The following is a 19,873-nucleotide window of genomic DNA, read 5'->3' on the forward strand; positions in this document are numbered from 1 at the left end:
ACTTAAATTTTCTAGTTATATGTGCTCATTTAGTTCTAGTTAGGTTCAAATGAATCAGTTTTACTACAACATTTGGTATTACTATAGTTTAGGACAGTAACTTTCTAAACTTAATAAATGTATAAATGAATTTTAATGGTGCTATAGCTTACATTTTTTATAGTTGTTAATAGTTTTGCTCTTTTTATTTTATTTACTTATTTTTTTTTTAGTTCTTTCAGTGGTATTGGGTTTGAACTCAGGGCCTCATGCTTGCTAGGCAGGTGCTCTACCACTTGAGCCACTCTGCCAGCCTGATAGCTGTTAACTGTTGGGCTTTTTTCCTATTTATTTAATTAGTGCTGTCAGGCACTATGAAGGGTACTCTCATACCATCCAGAGCCTACTTCTGCTACAGCATTCTTGTGACTGAACTGTGACTGTTTACTTTTTTGAATCATTCTCTAGTTTCTGAGCTCCTTAAGGGCTAAGGCCATATTTTCTAGATGCTTGGCAGCATCTAGTGGCAAGCAGTTAGAGAAATGCACCAGCACTGTGCATTTTTATAGAAATGGTACCAAATTCCTATATATAGGTTTCAAATATACATTAATTATTAATTCATGGCTTTCTGCTTGTGATGTGAGAACTAAGATTTTTCTTAAGCATTATACCCTCTTTCCCATTAAGTATTGAAATATTTTTAAATGCTTTTTCAATTTAGATTTTTAAAACTTTACACTATTGCCTTGCAGAATCTAATGCCTATGTTGCCATAATTTTGTAACTAAGTAGAAAAGGTGTCAGATGAGAAACAGCAAGGTATTCCGAAGATCTATTTGCTATTAATGTTATTTTGCTACCTTTTTTACTGTTGCCAACAAATGGATATAGATTCAGGTACTGTTACTAATGCTTTTTCAGTGTAATTTAACATTAAAATCTAAACAAGGAAGGAGAACATTTTAATAATCATATTATTTATGACTAACTTCCTTGTTTACAGATCTTTGGAAATTATATTTGAAGAGCTGCCTATAAACATCTGATCTCTTTAATAATTCCATTTGTAAATTACTTAGCATCTGCATCCTGCCGTTATGTAAGGACCATGTAGTTGTGATAGCTCATTAAAACTGCATTACTTTCTACCTCAGAATTCACTGATGGGATTTTATTATAAACACAATGAAATTTTGATTAGGGTTTTGAGACAAGAGGTTGTCAAGGTAAACAGTTGCTACACATGTTGATATGTTATCAAAGTGCTGAAAAACAATAAGCTTTTATGAGAACAATGGTAGGCAGAGTAAAAATTTACTGAATTAAAGGAAGGGAAATTGAAAATCTTACAGTCAAAGCATAAAATAATTCGAAAGTCTGATAACCATAAGTAAGCTAAACAGGAGAACTTATCCAGCATGATTCAGAAGCTGGAATTCATTAAGTTATAATCAGATTGAAGTCCTCAAAGTGAATTTTATTTTCAATTATAGAAGACTTTTACTCCTTAAAAACTGATAAACTGTTTCCCTTGTGAGTAGAGTCAAAAACCTTTGTCATTTTAAGATTGTGGAACCTTCATTCAAGGGAGTCCCTTCTTTAATAGCAAATGAAAACATGTCCTTTGTCAGTTTCACTTATAAATCTGGATGATTTTTTTTCTTTAAGTTTCTCTGAGAGAAGTTCGTGCATAAATACCTTGAACTGGAGCACATATCCAGGCTTCAGGGTCAGATCTCGAGTTACTGCAAATCGGTCTCCATCTGATTTTCCAAATACCATGGCTGATGGAGTGGCAGCACAGAAGGTTTCATTTTTAACCATTCCTTCATTAGCCAATGTCAACCACACACTCATTTGATTCATAGGGTAATCAAAAGCTGGCTTCTCATAGAAGTTCTAATAGAAACAATGCAAATGAAACAGGAAGACAATTTTATAGCTTTGAACACAAGAAAGCAATTTTCAGTTCATGACATGCTGGGCATTCACATTTCTAGGAAAATATAGAAGAACCTCTAAATTAACCTTTAAAAAAACCTAATCATGTTTTCCTTCTGATAGTTTAACAACCAAAGGTATTTTGCAATTGCATACCTAATTATTTTTTAAACACACTAACAATTTTTCTTGGTGACTTGGCAGACTTCATAAGCTTTTTCACATCTGAACTATGTATGAACTAGTAGCCTAAAGAGGTAACAAAAATTAAGTACTTAAGGAAGTGAACAGCTCCGTATCTAATCTGCTTTTACAATTCTGTTTCTTGGAGTTCCAACAGATGAGAAATACCTGGGGCAAAGTTGGGTTGACCACTGGGATAACCTGCTTCTGCTTTTCTGACAGAATGATGATGTCATCGACTGCCCACTGGTCATAGTCCTCCCCTGAGAACATGGGCTGCCACCAGCGGAACCTGGTGCAAGAGGTCTTAGCAGCAGTTGGAAGCTCCAAATAGACAAATCTGCACAAAAGCAAATCATTTCAGTTGGGAAAGGAAAAGCTGTGTTGTTCTTAGCAGCTGGTAAAATAACGAGGGTAACAAGAGAAAGATTAGTTTTGTTTGATCTTTTGATATTTTTGAAGTTTCTGAGTTTGTACAGATCAGACAAGAGGTTTAATGTAAGAATGTTTGCTCCTTGTGATGTTTATTTCATTTGGAACTGAATTTTTTGGAGAAGAGAAGATACTTCAACTGAGTTTTCACTGGCTTCTTATGACAGTAGTCATAACTTTTAAAAGAAATACCAAGAAAAACCTATTCCTTTGTAAGTCATTACATTAAAATAGTATTTTTAAAAATTCAAAGGAATTCTTATTTATTATGGAAAAAAATGAACATGCATTGAAAACAAAACATACACCATCCATGAAATACTACATAGGGTTGATCTCTGTTATCATTTTGATGTATATCATGACAGTCTATAATATATACATGTATAATTTGGCATTCTACATTTTATCTTATTTTATTTTTTTGCAGTACTGGTAAGTGCTCTATCACGTGAGCTACACCCCCCAGTCCTAACATCCTGGGCTTTAATACTTAACATTGTACCTAAGCAATTCTCGTGTCAGTAATATTATAAAGATCACTTTAATGTCTATTTAATTTTTCATCCCATAGACATGCTATTATTTATTTCACTTTTCCCTTTTATAAATAATTTTGTTATGAGAATCCTTATGTACAAAGCTTGATCTAGGGGGAGCAGGTGGGGAAAGGGTGAAGGAGAGTGAATATGGTGCAAATACTATGTACACATGTATGTAAATGGAAAAATGAGAACTACTGAAACTGTTCCAGAAATGGGGGGAGGGAGGATAAAGGAGAGTGGGAGAGGGGGTGAATTCAAGTATGACATATTTGGTATATTGTAAGAACTTTTGTAAATGCCACAATGTACCCCCATCCGGAACAAAAATAAAAAAATAAAGCTTTACCTATACCTCAGTTAATTTCTTTACACAAGATTCCTAGAAATGAAATTACTGGGTCAAATAAATTGGCCATGTTTAAGGTTCTTGATTTTCCAAATTCCTTTTTGGAAGCCTTATAATAGTTTTCAGGATGACGTGAGAAAGCCTGTCTTGCTGCTTCCATGTGGAGAAAGCACTTGGTGTTGTCATTAAAAATGGTATATCAACTGTTAAAAAAACAGTATCTTTTATGCAATGGAAGTTGAATATTTATATTTTATTGAACATCTGTGCTTCCTCTTTTGTAATATCTACTCATTCCTTTTTATCCATTTTCTAATGGGATTTAGTGTTTTTCTTGATAATTTGTGTAACTTCTTTACAGAATGATTGACCCTTTATTTCTTGTATTTGTTGCAATTTTTTTTCATCTCTCCCAATTTTTATTTTGGTGGTACTGAGGTTTGAATTCAGGGCCTCTTGCTTTCTAGGCACTAGCAAGTGGCTCTACCACTTGAGCCACTCTACCAGCCCTTTTTGCTTCAGTTATTTTTTGAATAGTGTCTTGTGTTTATGCCTCAGGCGGGCCTGGATCACGATCTTCCTATTTATGCTTCCCATATAGCTGGGATGACAGGTGCACATCATCACACCCAGATTTTTTTGGTTGAGATGGGTTTTTGCCTGGGCTGGCTTCAAACCAAGATCCCCCTGCCTCCCAGTCATCTCTGCTTCTTGAGTAGTTGGGATTATAGGCATGAGCCAGTGTGCACAGCCTTTTTCATCTCTTTGACATATACATGTTACATATACATAAGTCGCAGGTGGCACGTTTCTGTGTAAGTAGTCTTTTTCTTCCACTGAATTTGTATTAAGTAAGTTTAGGTCTTTTCCCAAGATCATATTGTAACAATCTAAATAGATATCTTCCCCAAATGTCTATCCATGTTTTCCTAGCACTACTTGATTAATAACCATTTATTTCATTAATAGTTGGTACGCCTTTTTTCATATGTAAGTTATTACACACATTATTGTTTATTCTATTTGTATACCACTATCATTTCATTTTAACTAGATAGGCTTTATATAATAATTTTCAATAACACAAATGATATTTTAATTTCTTTTCCCCAAATTTAAACTATTTAGTTTTCCCATTCAGGGATACTGTATTATTTTTCCATTTATTTGTTCCTTCATATCTCTGAAAGAAATGTTGAAGTTTTCTAGTTTTCTTCATAGATATTTCAGTATTGCTCAATTCTTATATTTACCTATGCATTTGCCACCATGAGCAGGGTCTTTCAACCAGAGTTTCTTAACTAGTTTATTGTCTTTATGAGAGAACCTATGAATTTTCTGGCCTTTCATTTAAAAAGTCTCAGGAATAATTTTTTTCTTTTTTTTTCAGTATTTTGAGATAGGGTCTTAAAAAAGCCCAGAGGCTTAGAATGTTCTGTGTAGACCAGGCTATCATTGAACTTGTGGTCTTCCTGCCTCAGCTTCCCACATGTGGGGATTACAGGTGTGTACCACCACACCTGGCAAGACAAAATATTTTGTGTAGTATCTGAGGTGGTTCACAGCTTTTTGGGTCAATTTCTGTAAAGCCTAAATGTCTCTGGAACTTAAGAAAGCCACTGAATTTTTGTTTGTTTATATAGTTGTCTAGTCACTTTATTGAAAAGTTTCCAGCTGGACAATTACAGTACCTGGAAAAATTACTAGTGTTATTTTAAATTGTTGTTTAAGTCAGTTTGCCACCATTTTAAATTTCCTCTCTATTGTACTGCAACTTGGGGAACCTCACTAGGCCACGTCTCATCCAGCATTCCTGACTTTCCCTCTCATGTATGTCTCTTGTTTTACCCAGTTCCTCTTCTGGCTTCTGCCTCTTATCTATGTCCCTTAGAAAAATGCTTCTGCAAATAGTTGTGTTATATTATGGAAAGTTATGTCATCTTCAAGGGGTCCAATTTTTAAAACAATAATCTTATGAGTTTTCAATCTACAAAATAGGTAAAATTTTAAGCAGCATGTTTAAAATATATGCAATTTGTAAGAACTGGATCTGTATATCTTCAATAATAATTTTTAATACAAGACTCAATTGTAATATACAAAATAGGGATAACAGTATATTAAAACTTAACGATTGGAAGTCAACATATGAAGAATTTTGTCTTTGCATTTAAGTAGAAATACAGAGTATAAAAAAGAAATACTTTAAAAGTGGTGTCCTTGTATAGTTTTTAATGATATTTATATAAAATATAAATAAACAGAATTTATAAGTATGATGTAATTGAAAAAGAACAAAATTTAAATACACATAAATACAGTGATTGCCTGGTACAGGTATTACTATTACACATGAGTCATTTCCCCAAACTCTTTAACAATTGTTCCCTATGACATTTTACTACATGTATTCTCCATCTATCAAAACAAACAGGGATAGGTTGGTATCTAGAGAAAGGTGTAGCCATGTGAAAACTATTAACCCAAGATCTGTCTTACTTAAATTGAACTGAGCACATTTTATGTATGTATAAAGACAAAACCAAAAACCCACAAATGGCAAAAAGAGCTTGGATTGCCCTCATTTCACCGAGTTTCTTTGGGTGAAGAGTGGCCAGCTTGTTTTTGTTTTCTAGTTAGTTTTTCAAATTCTCTAAAAATTTAAGTACAAATATAAGTGGTTTCTGTCCACTCGCTTAAATGAAATCTTCATATGTTGAGCCATCCTTCATGCTAAATATTTATGGGTTTGTCTATTCTCACAACTGCCAACATTTTAGAAATACCTCAACAACAATTTAATCTTTACTATTCCTGGTAAACCACTGGATGGTCCTTCATATGAGAAGTTACCTGGGTTTGCTGAAGTCTGAGAAGTACATCTCTGCCAGGAGATGCCACTGGATGCCCCCATTGTTGCTGTACTGAAGGAGGATGCCCTCCTCTCTGCTGTCTGGCTTATTGCACGCAGCACTCTCTCCACCTATTTGGATGTAGAACTGGACAAAGTCCACCCAAGAAGTATCCAGATCCCAGCTCACCAACTGTCTTTTCCCAGCCTTTCCAAAGGACAAAAAAAAAAAAAAAATATCACAAAGTTAGTCATTCGGGAGCTCTTTGGTATTTTACTGTTTAGCTTCAAATTCACAGGAGTATCCTAGCACTATGTGGAGGTGGTTTCATCCCTAGTCACTATTGAGAAGAACAAGTTGTGCCATTCTGTTGTATCTGCTCTGGCATGGTACCTGTTCCTTCCCAGATACATTTGCTTAACCTTTTCATCACTGATCTCCAGGCTCAGTTATGAGACCCTTGGGATTTTCTCATTATACCAGAGTATTTGAATGTTTTTAAAAAATGAAGCAAAATTAATTTTAATTAAAACACTCTCAATCCTTTCTTTGTTAATCTCCTTCTAGTAGAATAATGGAGAAGAAAGACCATGTACCTTGAAATCAGCTGGAGCTGGGCTTTAATCTCAACCTATTATTCTTACTGTTCACTTGCTGTGTGACCTTTCTGAGCTTTTATTTTCCTCAAAGGTACACATGAGTAATAACACCTTCCTCATAAGGTGTTGTGACATTAGTTGAAGTGACATGTGATATATAAATTGCCTAGCATACCACATGCCTTCCTGAGAGAACATCCTCTCCAGAGATGCCCCCAGCCCTTCTCTCCTGGGGAATTAAAGTGAATTCAGCAAGACTGAAACTTCTTGACAAAAAGAGAGTATTCTAGTTTCTCGGGCTCCTACTCTGTCTGCCTCTTGCTCTCATTCTCAAATACAGAGGCTGGGAGGATCATTTCAATAAAATTTTACACCACTAAACAGTCTCTTTCTGTCTTACAAGTACTAAAAATTTCCAGAGTACTGTTGTGAGGTGTTCAATTCTGACTGACCAGGACATCATCATTCTTGTTGTATGTAAATGTTGTTTTGCTAAATATGAGACTTTTCACCTAAACAAACACCAAGCTAATCCATTAACTTCTTTGAACTGATCTTGGAGAGCTCACAAGTGGTTCAATTAGAAGTCAGGAAGGAAAACTGAGATAGTACAGAGTCTAGCAAAAAACACTCCTACTTTTACTGTGAACTCTACTCTAACCCATTAAAGTTCATTAAGAAAGGGATTCGGTTATTAGAAGTCACAGGGGGAAATATGTGGGACTAATTAGATGAGAACATTGCTTTTGAGACAGATCTAGAGCCAATTAAGAGATCCCAAAATAAAACCAGGATAACTACAAAATAAGAACGGAAGTTAATTTTCAGGCAAAAACTCATTCTTTAAAACATTCAACTTTAAGTATGCATTGGAGGAAATCTTGTAAGTAATATGCATTTTCAAATGCTTTTAATTTTTCTTACTTTTGATTTGGAAATCTGTGAGAAACAACTCTGAGATCCAAGATTTTCATATCTCAGGATCACTGCAGAAAGAGGGATTTTTAAAAGAAAACTAAGAACCTAGCGGGTCAATTTCAATCTAGCAAAGGCCTATGAAAAACTTGGCATGTGGAAATGAGCCAGAAGGATAAAGATATAAGGTGAGGAGAATTATAAAAAATCCAATTATCACAATTAGCTGGTTGGAATGATGGTCTACTGTGATTGTGAAAGTGAGTTGTTTTTCGAGGAGATGATGGTGTCAATCTACAGAGGTTTGAATAAAGTGTTTTGTAGGATTTTTATAAGTGGTGGAAAATATCACACAAATGTTTAGTTTGGCACTAACAATGTTTTTATCCTAGAGAAAATAGCACAAATCACTTTCTTTTGTACAGTGACCTGAAATGCTGAACATTGTTTTAAAGGAAGAAAAAAAGAAAGTGGAAATGACTTATGACAAAGTTTTTGTCAGAATTGAGAATGTGATGTAACAGATGCTTTGCAGTTTTTCTATTATACTATGATCAGTGGATTTATGCATGTAGCTATAGACACATATGCATGTTAGGTAATATATGTGTGTGCCTGTGCAGGAGTAACAGGTTACACATCTCATTCCTGGTGTGTGGAAAAAGCTATGCAATTGAATTTGAAATATTTCTTCCTGCAGGATCACTGCAGGAAGGACTTTTAGAAGAAAACTAAATCCTAGTTTGAAATGGTTTACTACTTTAAGGGTTTAGCTAAAATAAAAGAAATCTTAACAGGTAATACTTTAAGAAGGTTTTTGATACAAAACCTTCATGAGTCTTTACCTTTTTCCTCCCATTTAAAACATCAAAAATGCTATTAGAAACAAAGAACACTATTATTTTTATCTGAAAACAACCATTTGTTTGTTTTCCAATTTTTCCTTTCTTAATTATATTCATTCATTCATTCCTTTCTTCAATAATTGTGCAAGGCAGAACACCATGTTATAAAAGTCACAAAAGGAATTCACAGACTTTGGCAGAGGCAGTAATAATAATTGGGGGATGCAGATCAAGTCCTGATTGATTACTTGTGGAGGCCCCTTTGATTAGATGATTACTAATTATTTCTCAAATCTATTTAATCTTAAGAGCTTTTAGTGATATGTAAATGCCTAGAGCATAGTGTGCATTTCAGAGCTGAACACTTTATCTAGATTTGGCTCAGCTGGTGAGGTACTGTGAGGATCAGAATAAAGGCACAATCAATATATGTATAAATGAGAGGAATTCTAATAGCAGAGATTAGTACAGTTTTCCCTAGCTCCCCAAAACTTCAGAGGCAAATCAGCATTTGAGCAGCACACCAAATGTATGTGTAAATGCAGAAAAGATAGAAGGTGGAAAGGGGCAGTGGTGCTGGAGCAAAGGCAGAGAGACTGGCAAAACCTCAGATGATGGGAGCGTCTTATTTGGAGAATGAATCCAAGTAAAGCACAAATACTGAATATTTGTGATAGCAGACGGAAAGGATGGAAGTTTGTTTATAGATATATTAATATGGGATGGTATGTAAATGGTCTAAAACCTTCTTTTGAGTTACTACTTGTTCTCCACTTCAAAATGCTTGCTGGTGGGGACTCCAAATTGTGTACTCCATCACTCCATCAAACTAAAAAGCACATGAGCCTGGCTCTGTCAGTCAGAGTATTGTACACTTTTACACTATTACTCTAAGGACACCGAGATTGCCAATCCAATCCAAAACTTTCCTGTTTTCCCCTCTGGAGGTGCTTAGACAGTTCTGTGGCTATGGTATCATTCTCATGGTGACAGTTTCCCACTGACAATAGAGTCTACTCTCAAGGACAAAGTTTTGTGGGCATTTGAGTTATTGATATCTCTGGGCAAATTCCATGTAAGTTTTCCTTGTGTTTTGATTGCATGGGCTCAGTTAACCCCTATTTTGGCTTAAGATGGCTTCTTCCACTTAGAATTCTAAACATATCTGAATCATACAAGAGGAAAAACAACACCAAAAAATGACCTTGAGATAGTTTGACAAAAATTCATAGGGGAGAACTGGATTGAAAGATAAATGGAATAATTTTACCTTTGAAATGATGATTTAAGTTAGTGGCGTGGCATATATGTGAAATATTCAATGCTACCAATTTGAAATTTATTCTCATAAAATGTAATTATGATAGTTAACACTTACTGAGCTATTCTATGCCCCCAAAATTATTCTTTGTTTTTATTCTCATTAATTCAGTTATTATTCCCAACATCCCACTTTATAGACAGGAAACTGAGATATACAGAGATGCTATAACTTTGCAAGGTGAATCAATAAATGAGTTCGAAATGTACACAAAACTCAAAAACTCAGGTAGCCTGACTCCAGAGACTATATTGAATTGAGTGGAAGGAATATCGATACATAATCCAAACCCTTTATACATTTAAAATTAATCTCTCTCTCTCTGTGTGTGTGTGTGTGTGTGTGTGTTCATGCACAACATATTTACTGGGGTGTTTCAGTACATATTGATGAAAGATTCATGATCTTACTTTAAAATTGATATTTATAGGAAATACAACCTCCACATCTCTGCACAATTATATAGCATATCCATATCTCTGCAATGCATATGTATCATTTATTGACTATTATCTCTAACAATAATTATCAGGGGATCTTCAGTGTCAATAGATAGGAAATATTGTTAAAAGGAATCCATCCCTGATTTTCTATCATCTTCTGTCTTGTTTACTTGCTAATTCTTTGTTCTGCACCTGCATCAAAACAAAACCTGTACCTATTTTTGTACTTGCATAAATCAACGTGTCTTGGATTTTTGCCCAAACAGATTCTGCAACATATCAACCCTATGGTGTATCATTTACACCTATCTACTTGTTATATGATGTGAAGTGAGACACTTCCTATTGTCCCAGAATTGGGGACTGTATTCTACTCTGGAAAGAAGTGGTATTAAGCACTCCACATTTTAAAGGCAGCTGCCAATAATTAGGGTTAGACATGTTGCTCAGGTTGGAGACTGGACATGCTCCCCTAAAAAATACCTTTAAAGAGTATAAAAGGGAGATGAATTGGAGCAGAAAGGAAAAGGATGTCCTGTCTAGGATGAATGGGAGGTTCCCTCCCTGTTATCCCTACTCAACCAACATAGGTTTGGGGTATTCCAAGAGAATCAGTCTTCATGATTCCACCTGGAATCTCAGTTCTTAGTTGGTGTCTGCCAATCTGCATGCCTAATCTAGTGCTACCAGTAGGGAAGCTGAACACTGAAAGAAAAACTTCCACACAGACTCCACACACCAGCACACACTGCTAGCAACCACCAAACTGATTGAGAACAGGACCTGAGATGTCTGCTCACCATGAACTTCTGGACAGTCCTTTAGGAATAGCTCTGGGCACCCCCATCCCTAACATTATTCTTCCTTTCTCCAATCATATTCCTTAGATTAATAGATTGACAAATAAACACTTACCCAAGTGCTTTCTATATGTCAGAGACTCTTCTATATGACTGACACATGTTAATTCATTTAACCTACAAAATAACCCTTATGAGGACGACTCTCTTATTGTCCCCACTTTATAAAGAGGTTAAGTCACAAGAGGATTAATGTGCTCACAGTAACAGAGCTGGGAAGAGGAAGAATGGGACTGAAACCTGCAGTCTGGTTTCAGAGTTGTTGCCCTTAACCTCTAAGCTCCACCACTCCCAGCCTTTCTCTTTCCTCACCTTGGGCTCACACGCTCCAAAGGGCAGAGTGAGAAGAGACCAAGAGCCTGCTTTATTCAAAGACCCTAAGACACAAACCTGCCTGGAACTGGAAGAAAGGAAAGCAATGGGATTTAAATTAGGTATAAGATGGCCAGGAATTTTAAATCACCCTAACCTGGATTTACAGTAACCAAAAACAATCATAAAACTATGGGAGTTTCCCAAGATGTAGTGATAGGATATTCTGGTCCAAAGCAAGGTACATGAGGAAAACCATTTCATATTTGTGCCTTTGGAGTTCAGACTTCCCTGTGAACCAGTCACATGTTAAACTACCCACTGTCTTGATGACTCATCCCACATCTTGGTCATACCTTGCTGAAATATAGAGATGATCCAGAAGAAATGACCCCACATCCTTGTTCTGGCTTTACGATTTCTCCCCCAATAACTTCTTGCCAGTCAGATTCCCAACCGTTCTGGTTCTCAAAATCTGACATAATTGTGGAAGGAAGTGCAGTTTCTGGGTGGCACTCAGTGCCTTGGTATCTCTGGTCACACCTATGAAAGAGCAGGACATGATAACCAAGTCATTTGCAACATAATGGCCGTCCTGCCTAAGACATTTCCCACATCTCACTTTTCCTCAGGACCTATTCTTTACACTAGATTTTCCTGTATAGAATTAATCTGTGTATGAGATGTGGTACTAATGATCTTAAATTTTTCATGCTCCCCAAAACAGATAGAATCATTGCTTAAAAGACATCATGCTAAAACGGTAGAATTTAGACATTAGTAGTAATGAAGAAAGATGTGTGTGTGTGTGCATATATGTATATGGGGGTGGGGGAGGCATAGTGGGATTTTCCTGTAAATTTAAAAAGTCATGTATAGATGTTTGCCCAACTGATATGTAACTGTGGCCGTGCTTTGTATCTCCTCTTTCTGACTGAATTATGTTTACTTAAAGTATTTCACTATTCAGTGTGTGCTTCTCATCCTCATCAGTGATAATCATGTCTATAACCTTGAGTTTTAGGTGAAATGGCATAGGAGAGCATGCAGCAGTGTTTGGCTAGTGCTTCAAGACTGTCAGGGGCAGAAAAGGGAAATAATAGCACGGCTTTCTTTTTTACTGTTTATTCATTTATTCATATGTGCATACATTGGGCCATCTCTCCCCCATGCCCCGGCCCCCTCCCTCTCTCTCCCACCCCCCTTGCTTCCAGGCAGACCCTGATCTGCCCTCTTCTCCAATTTTGTTGAAGAGAAGACATAAGGAATAATAAGAAATTCAGTGATTTTGCTAGTTTGAGATAAAGATAGCTATACAGAGAAATTCCTAGCATTGCTTCCATACACATGTGTATTACAATCCAAATTGGTTCATCTCTACCAGACCTCTTCACTACTTCCTGGTCACCTTCCTATACTGGTCCCTGTCAGTTTAAGATTACTTTATTTGCTCAAGGCTTCTTAATAAACTGAAATTTAAACCCAGGAGGTCTTGCCTTTTTTGTCACTTTGTTATTGTTGCTCTGGGAGCACATTTTGACATTTACCAAAGTTCTTACAATATATTATAGATGAATTTACTCCCTCTATCATTCTCCTTTATCCATTTTTCTGCCCCCCCATTCCTGGAATAGTTTCAACAGGACTCATTTTTCCATTTTCTTACATGAGTACATGGTATTTCCACCACATTCACCCTCCTTCACCTTTCCTTATATTCTTCCCCCTCCCACTGGCACCAACTCCCCAGACAGGAGCTGTTTTACTTTCCTGTTCTCTGTTTTTAGAAAAAGACACTTTTTATTTGTATAAAATAGCTATATAGAGAGTTTCATTGTGATATTTTCATGTATATATGTATTATAACCCAAATTGCCTCATCCTCTCTGTTTTTATCCTTTCTTATGGTGATTTCAACAGGTTTAAAAATTCTATATTCATTTTTGTATAGAAAGTACATCAACCAAATTTACTTACTTAACTTCCTTCTTCTACCCTTCCTTTCCCATTAGTGATCTTCCCTTAGTGTGACCTGTTTTTCATAACATTGCTTGTATTTGCATTGAGAAGTCCTTGTGTTTAGATTTTGAAGGTTAGAATATATGGTTTTAGGCTGGGTATGTCACATGGTTTTATGACTTGTGCATGTGATCCCAGCTACTCGGGAGGTGGAGATCAGGTAGATTGAGGTTCAAGCCCAGCCTGGGCAAAAGTTATTAGACCTATCTCAATCAATAAACTGGGTGTGTTATCCCAGCTATGCAGGAGGCTATAGGTAGGAGGATCATGGTCTAAGGCCAGGCCATTGGCCCAAACCCCCAAAAACAAAAACAGCAAGACCCTACCTGAAAAACAACTAAAAGAAAAAAAGGGTTGGAGGTGTGGCTCAGGTGGTAGAGTACCTGCCTAGCAATCCCTGAGTTCAAACCCCAGTACTGCCAACACCAAAAAAAGAATATATGGGTTTATGCTATTTTAATGTAACAATATCTTTTACAACTAAAACAAGAACAGAAGGGAATCTCATTTTCTTTTGGCTACTTCATTATGTGTCGGTCTATGCACTCACTCATGATAGCTGCTGTGTTGTGCCCACAGACATGAGTCCCAAGAGGCAGGGAATGGATGCACTCTCTGCAGCACATACCTGCACACGCCGTGGTCACACGAACCATGCCCACTGCACATGTTGGGGCACTGCTGCCCAATGTAAATGCTGTCCAAAGCCCATTCATCCTGGGCTGTGTAATAGCTCTGACTCCAACGGAAGCGAGTGGCACTGGACCTAGAAACAAGGTAAGTAATAAAAACTGTTTCAACCAACATGTGGTGCCATAGACAAAGAATGCCAAGAGTTCAATGTCTTTCTAACTTCTATTTGGCTGTTCATCATTTTTAGTTTAATTTCCACCCAGTTAATGTGCAATTCAACAATTCTATCACAAATAAAGTTTTTAAAAAATCTGCCAATATTAGGTATACTTCATTCTTAATTTATTTGAGACATTTTAAAGAAAGAAAATACCAGATTTTAGTTGTTGCTCAGATTTGACACTGGAAAAATAAAGTAAGAAAAGATATTTACAAAAATAAAAGATATCTACTAAATTGAGGACATTTTCACAGATGAAAATTTAAAATGTTTAATCTAGAGTAATACAACTTCATAGGACAAACATACTAGTAGTTATTGGAAGACTATAAAACAAAAATTTATTTGGAGGTATCATTTTGGAGTCAAGAAGACATACTACAATGTACTATATTATAAATAAGAACATCTGCATGCTAAATTCTGTATTTCTGAAACACTAATTTGCTTGAGTTTCATGGTTTAGCTGATCTTCTGTGGAAATGAAGATTTGAACAGTTCATTACACATAGGGAAACACTGGAGGCCTCAATTCACTGAAACCAGATATGAAGTCTAAAGAGGATATTTTGAAGGCCAAGTCAAAATGGCTCCCATCACTAACAACCTTAAAACATTCTTTTAAAATTACAGCACACTTCTCTCCCCTGTAGGAATTTTCAGGGATCTGTGATAAGTTCTTTTTGGTCAAAGTGCTAAACAAAATAACAAAAAAAGAATTTACAGAATTATTATGGGTGCTCAGTTCCATCCCTAAACACAATGTTCTCAGACACACTTGATTGTTACAGTTCTGAATGATCCATTAAAGTCTTCTGCATCAATTACACATATTAAGTACTCCCTAAGTACATAACAGACTGTTCAAATCCAGACTAAGCTTTTATTGTTTATGTTACCAATGATCTGTTGCTAATAGGTTACATTTTCATTCCTAGTAGGGTAAGTCCAGTGCTCACTGAGGTACCTCCAGTAGACATAGGTTTGCTTGCTTATCAGTGCTCCTCATGGGACATGCAAGGGGACAGATGCAACTCTATAACAGCTTTATGTTTGTAATTAAACAGCCATCACAATTTTCTTAGTTCCATTAAGAAATGGTTTTTAGGAAAGCCTATTTTAAAGTAGATACATTATCTTAGAGCATAGAGCCCGCAGAATTGGATCAAATAAGACTCATGCACTACTGTCATCATGAAAAAGAGAGTTGATTCTATTCTTTTAAGATTGATTATAATATGAGTCATGTTCAGAGCCACCGGGGATTATACTGTGAACTCTTCTGGAGACAGGAATACCTTTTGTCTCAATAGTTTACACAGGAACAAAATAAAGTAGGTGCTCAAAAAGAGTGTACTAAAAAACTGAGTCAATGAGTGATGAACAGGTCAGGAAAAGGCAGCCTGTTCTCACTTACGTCAGTAATGGAGTGAAGAATGTACTAGGAGTCATAGGACAAGACCCCCATGACCCTGGTTCTGCAATTTACCATCCGTGTGACCTTTAGTGAGAAATTTAAGCCTTTAGGAGCCTCTAGTTCCTCACTTCTCAAATAAAGGATTTAGACAACCTGATTTCTAAAGTTCCTTCCAGCTCTCAAGTATTCCCCTAGTGTTGATCAAGGTGACACTTTATTTTCTTTACAGTTACACGCCTTTACAAAACCTATGGCATACATTATTTTGAAGCTTTGCTATTTTTTACTTCTTAGTGTGGGAGGGCTCAAAAATCTGTTCTTGATCTCCAGTTTTTTTATGCTTTTCATTGTCACATGAAGATACATTCTAAACTCCTTTTCTAAGGAAATAAGTCCTGAGACATATATTATGAACTCTTAATAAAAGATACATCTTTAAGATAAAAATTTAAAGTAGACTATTCATTTAAATACAATCCTGTTTAGTGTGCTAATGTTAATTAAGAGTAAAGGCAGGAAAAAGAGGTTGAGTATTGGCTTCATTTTTAGTGAGAAAAACAATTAATCGTGTGAGCAATCTCCAGCTGGTCACACATGGGAAGGCAAGGTGTGATCTCACTGATTTGCAGCTACATCATTCCAAGTATTGCCCTCAATACAAATACTTAATTTGCCAATTCTCTTTCTCTCAACTAGGAATCTTAGGAAGATCATGTAAACTTATGATTGGATCTGAATGTGGAACAATTGCCGTGTGGGTCATGAAATAAAGTTGACTTGCATTTAAAATCCAAACTGTATGGATCCCCAAAGCAGCAAAACTAGAGTTTATTTTATTTTTTCCCCATCTAAACTTCAAAACTGAAATTAAATGGTATTGAGTCATCTCTTGATAGTTAGGTAACCTGAGGACTCAAGATAAGTAAGGCTGACTAAATCAGATTTCCCACTTCTAGAGTTCTTGTAATTAGATTTAACCAATCATTCTGAAACTCATTCAGTCATTAGGTGTTGATTTGTTTAGGAAGTCAGGGACTGACAGCTGTTTAGGTCTCATTAAGCTCTGTTCTTATGTAAATGTCTCTCATAAAAATAAAATTATTTTTCAGTGGGTAACAAATGTTCACTTCATATATAATATAATTTCTATGAGCAGGTGTATACATTAGATATTTCTACTCTAAAGTTATTGTATCTAGCACATTTTCCAAAGTTAACAAATCTTTGACAATGCAAGGACCACATTTGCTTTTATGCATTCAATTTGCGTATGCTCAATTCAAAACAGTAGGACAAAGATTTGACCAAAGAAGCAATACTGATTCAAACCAAATTGTTATTTGCAAAAGTTTGAAATGAACACGATAAACTAAGTCATCAAGAATGCCAAGGAGAATAAATGTAGTCTTTATAGTAGAGCTTTTAAGCATTATAGATTCAAAAACAATGACAATAACCAGTTTACACTTTAAAAAATACAGCAATAAAAGTTAGTTTAAATATTAGTCAGAAAGAATGCCAAACTAAATGTTCTACCAGGCTATTTGTTTTTTAAAAAAACATTTCCATTTTCTTTTTCCAGGGCTTTGAAGAAAATTTGGAAAAGCAGAAGTAAACTATTATATGTGATTAAATGCAAATAGTCATAGGAACAGCCTAGTAGATTTTTTTCTGTTTGTAAAATAACGTATTTTAAAATAAAACATCTCTTCAGTTCACTGAGGCACACTGAATTAAAATTCAATTTAATTCCCCAACATTTAATGAACAAACCTAGTATATGGTAAGTACTGTGTTGATTCTACAGTTTAAGGATCAATATATATTTCCTTTAACTGCCTAATTACCACCAATGAGAATTAGCCTTTTCTGAAACTTTCAATTCAGCGATGCTATATTTTGAGCTAAGAAATAATAGTGTAACATACAATTCCTGTGTACAATAATCTGCAAAGGTTTTTCTGATAAGAAAAATACCATTTGAATATTGCCTGAACTGCAATAAATAATAATGGGTCATAATATTTTTAGAGAAAAAAGTCATCTCTAAAACACACTATCAATATTATCTTACTATCATAATTTTGAAATTATGATCATGCATCAGTGAATAAAGAACAATTTTTAAATGAGATATATACTTGTGAAATAGTGAAAAAAAAAAAAAAAACCCAAAAACCTTAGTAGCTTTGCAGCCAGAAAAACATTGTTTGATGGTTGTTTTGTATAAGCCTTTATTGATATATATGCTTGGAATATCCATGGAATTAAATAAAAGTCTTGATTGTATTCCCAGCAGTAGACATAAAAAAGTAGAATATGGGAAAAAGTAAGAAATTGTTATATAAACATCAAGGGAGTATCTCAGAAATGGCTCACAGTTAGACATAAAAATCTGTGGAATTAAGATCTCAAGCATTTTGTTCCACCTGACGTATGATGATCCTTAAAAATATCAAGGAGGCATTCATATAATGCGATAATTCAATTTTCAACTGATGGTGGAAAAGTAATTCCAGGTTGTTATCTGCCCAGTTGTTTTTGTGAAGAGCCCAACTTTTGTTTAAAATAATCTGAGGAGGGTTTATTTGAATACTCTCTTCACAAAAGGGATATTGAGTGGCAGACATCACAGAAAAACATAATAATTGTCTCTTTTACGCTTTTCCTTCAGAACATGTTGCAGAATCTTAGAATTCCAGGATGGATCTTTAAGGTAATTAAAACATTTCATTATATTTATAATGGATAGGCCTGGGAGAGCTGTGAATGGTCACATGGTAACAGAGCTGATCTGAGAATTCAGGCCTTCTTATTTCTAGCCCAAGGCTTTTCTTTGGGTAAGCTCATCGTGATGCAGGGCTTTATGTACTTACTTTACTAGTACTTACTTTTCTACTCCCTCCCCATACACATTGCTTTGATTGATCAACCTAAGATGAAACAATGTCATCTGTGAAAAACTATTGCTCTTTTTCTTTCACATTATCAATTGTTCTTTCTTCCTTATCTACTGAGGCCTCTACTTCCTGGAATATGATTTTTATGGTTACTGAAAAAAACATAACTAGAGAAAAGAGTGTAAATTAAGCATCTGATATTAAAAATTAGGTCTTTGCAGCATGAAAACAAATTTGCAATCCAAACTACTTGAATTTCTATATTCCTGTATCATTCCCTTTTGTACATCAAGTCTAAAGGAACTGGCTCATTGAGTTCTTGAACACACACATGTAAAAGTTGGGGCAAAAATGGAGGTCAGAAGAAGCTAGGATGGGGAATCCAAATTTTCATGATTTATATTCTTCAAATAACTTCAGTAGAAAGGAAAGATCTGGGCCTTTTAGATAGTGAAAGAATGAATAAGTGTCTTGCCATTGTGGTTAATGTGTCTTCATATTCAAGTCATGCTAATGGAGATAATAAAAATTAAAGTGACAGCCATGTCTAAACACATCATCTCTCACCAAGTTTTCTGGGGAAGAAGTACTATGACTCTTCTCCACTGTGTGAATTCACTGGCATGATAAATACTTGCTGATGTAAACTCCTGACAACTTGGCATACTTGGAAGGCATTCCTGAAAGAGAGTTATGCAAAAATCAAAGTCAGCTTTGCTTTCCTCTAAGGGAAACATGTTTACTCAGCCATTGTAAGTGAAAATAATCTTCAGAAAATCTAACGTCATGACCTTAACTGTTGGTGATACGATGTGAAGCTGAAACCTTTGGGAAATAATTACAAATGAGATACTATGATGGAATTAAATGCCTCCCAATTCTTATATATATAAACACAAAGGGATTAGGATTCATTTTGACCTGTTAATTTTATTATTTGGTAAAATTATTCTCTTCATTATGATATTTATACATTTATTGCTATGTCAAATTACCAATGTACACATAAAAAAGTAAATTTTATTCTAAGAAACTGCACTTGTATTTCTGTTTTTGTTTCTAAAGTCAAATATCACTTTTGTTTTGGTGGTACCGGGGTTTGAACTCA

At 35.4% G+C, this 19,873-nt stretch overlaps 1 protein-coding gene across 2 annotated transcripts in view; it reads right to left on the reverse strand.

The window, feature by feature from the left end:
* The window catches only part of Reln (reelin), a 450,273-nt gene that overhangs the window by 97,392 nt on the left and 333,008 nt on the right, over nucleotides 1-19,873 (reverse strand). For both annotated transcript variants that reach the window (XR_012445193.1, XM_074064926.1), the window contains exons 22-27: nucleotides 19,333-19,445; nucleotides 14,224-14,361; nucleotides 11,933-12,119; nucleotides 6,283-6,488; nucleotides 2,275-2,446; nucleotides 1,681-1,881 (exon numbers count right to left, since the gene is read on the reverse strand). Coding sequence is in view for 1 of the 2 variants with exons in the window: in XM_074064926.1 (XP_073921027.1) it covers nucleotides 1,681-1,881; nucleotides 2,275-2,446; nucleotides 6,283-6,488; nucleotides 11,933-12,119; nucleotides 14,224-14,361; nucleotides 19,333-19,445 (1,017 nt within the window). In the remaining variant the exon portion in view is untranslated. The remainder of the gene's footprint in view (nucleotides 1-1,680; nucleotides 1,882-2,274; nucleotides 2,447-6,282; nucleotides 6,489-11,932; nucleotides 12,120-14,223; nucleotides 14,362-19,332; nucleotides 19,446-19,873) is intronic.

The sequence above is a fragment of the Castor canadensis genome, chromosome 2, assembly GCF_047511655.1.
Source record: "Castor canadensis chromosome 2, mCasCan1.hap1v2, whole genome shotgun sequence".
Taxonomy (NCBI): Eukaryota; Metazoa; Chordata; class Mammalia; order Rodentia; family Castoridae; genus Castor; species Castor canadensis.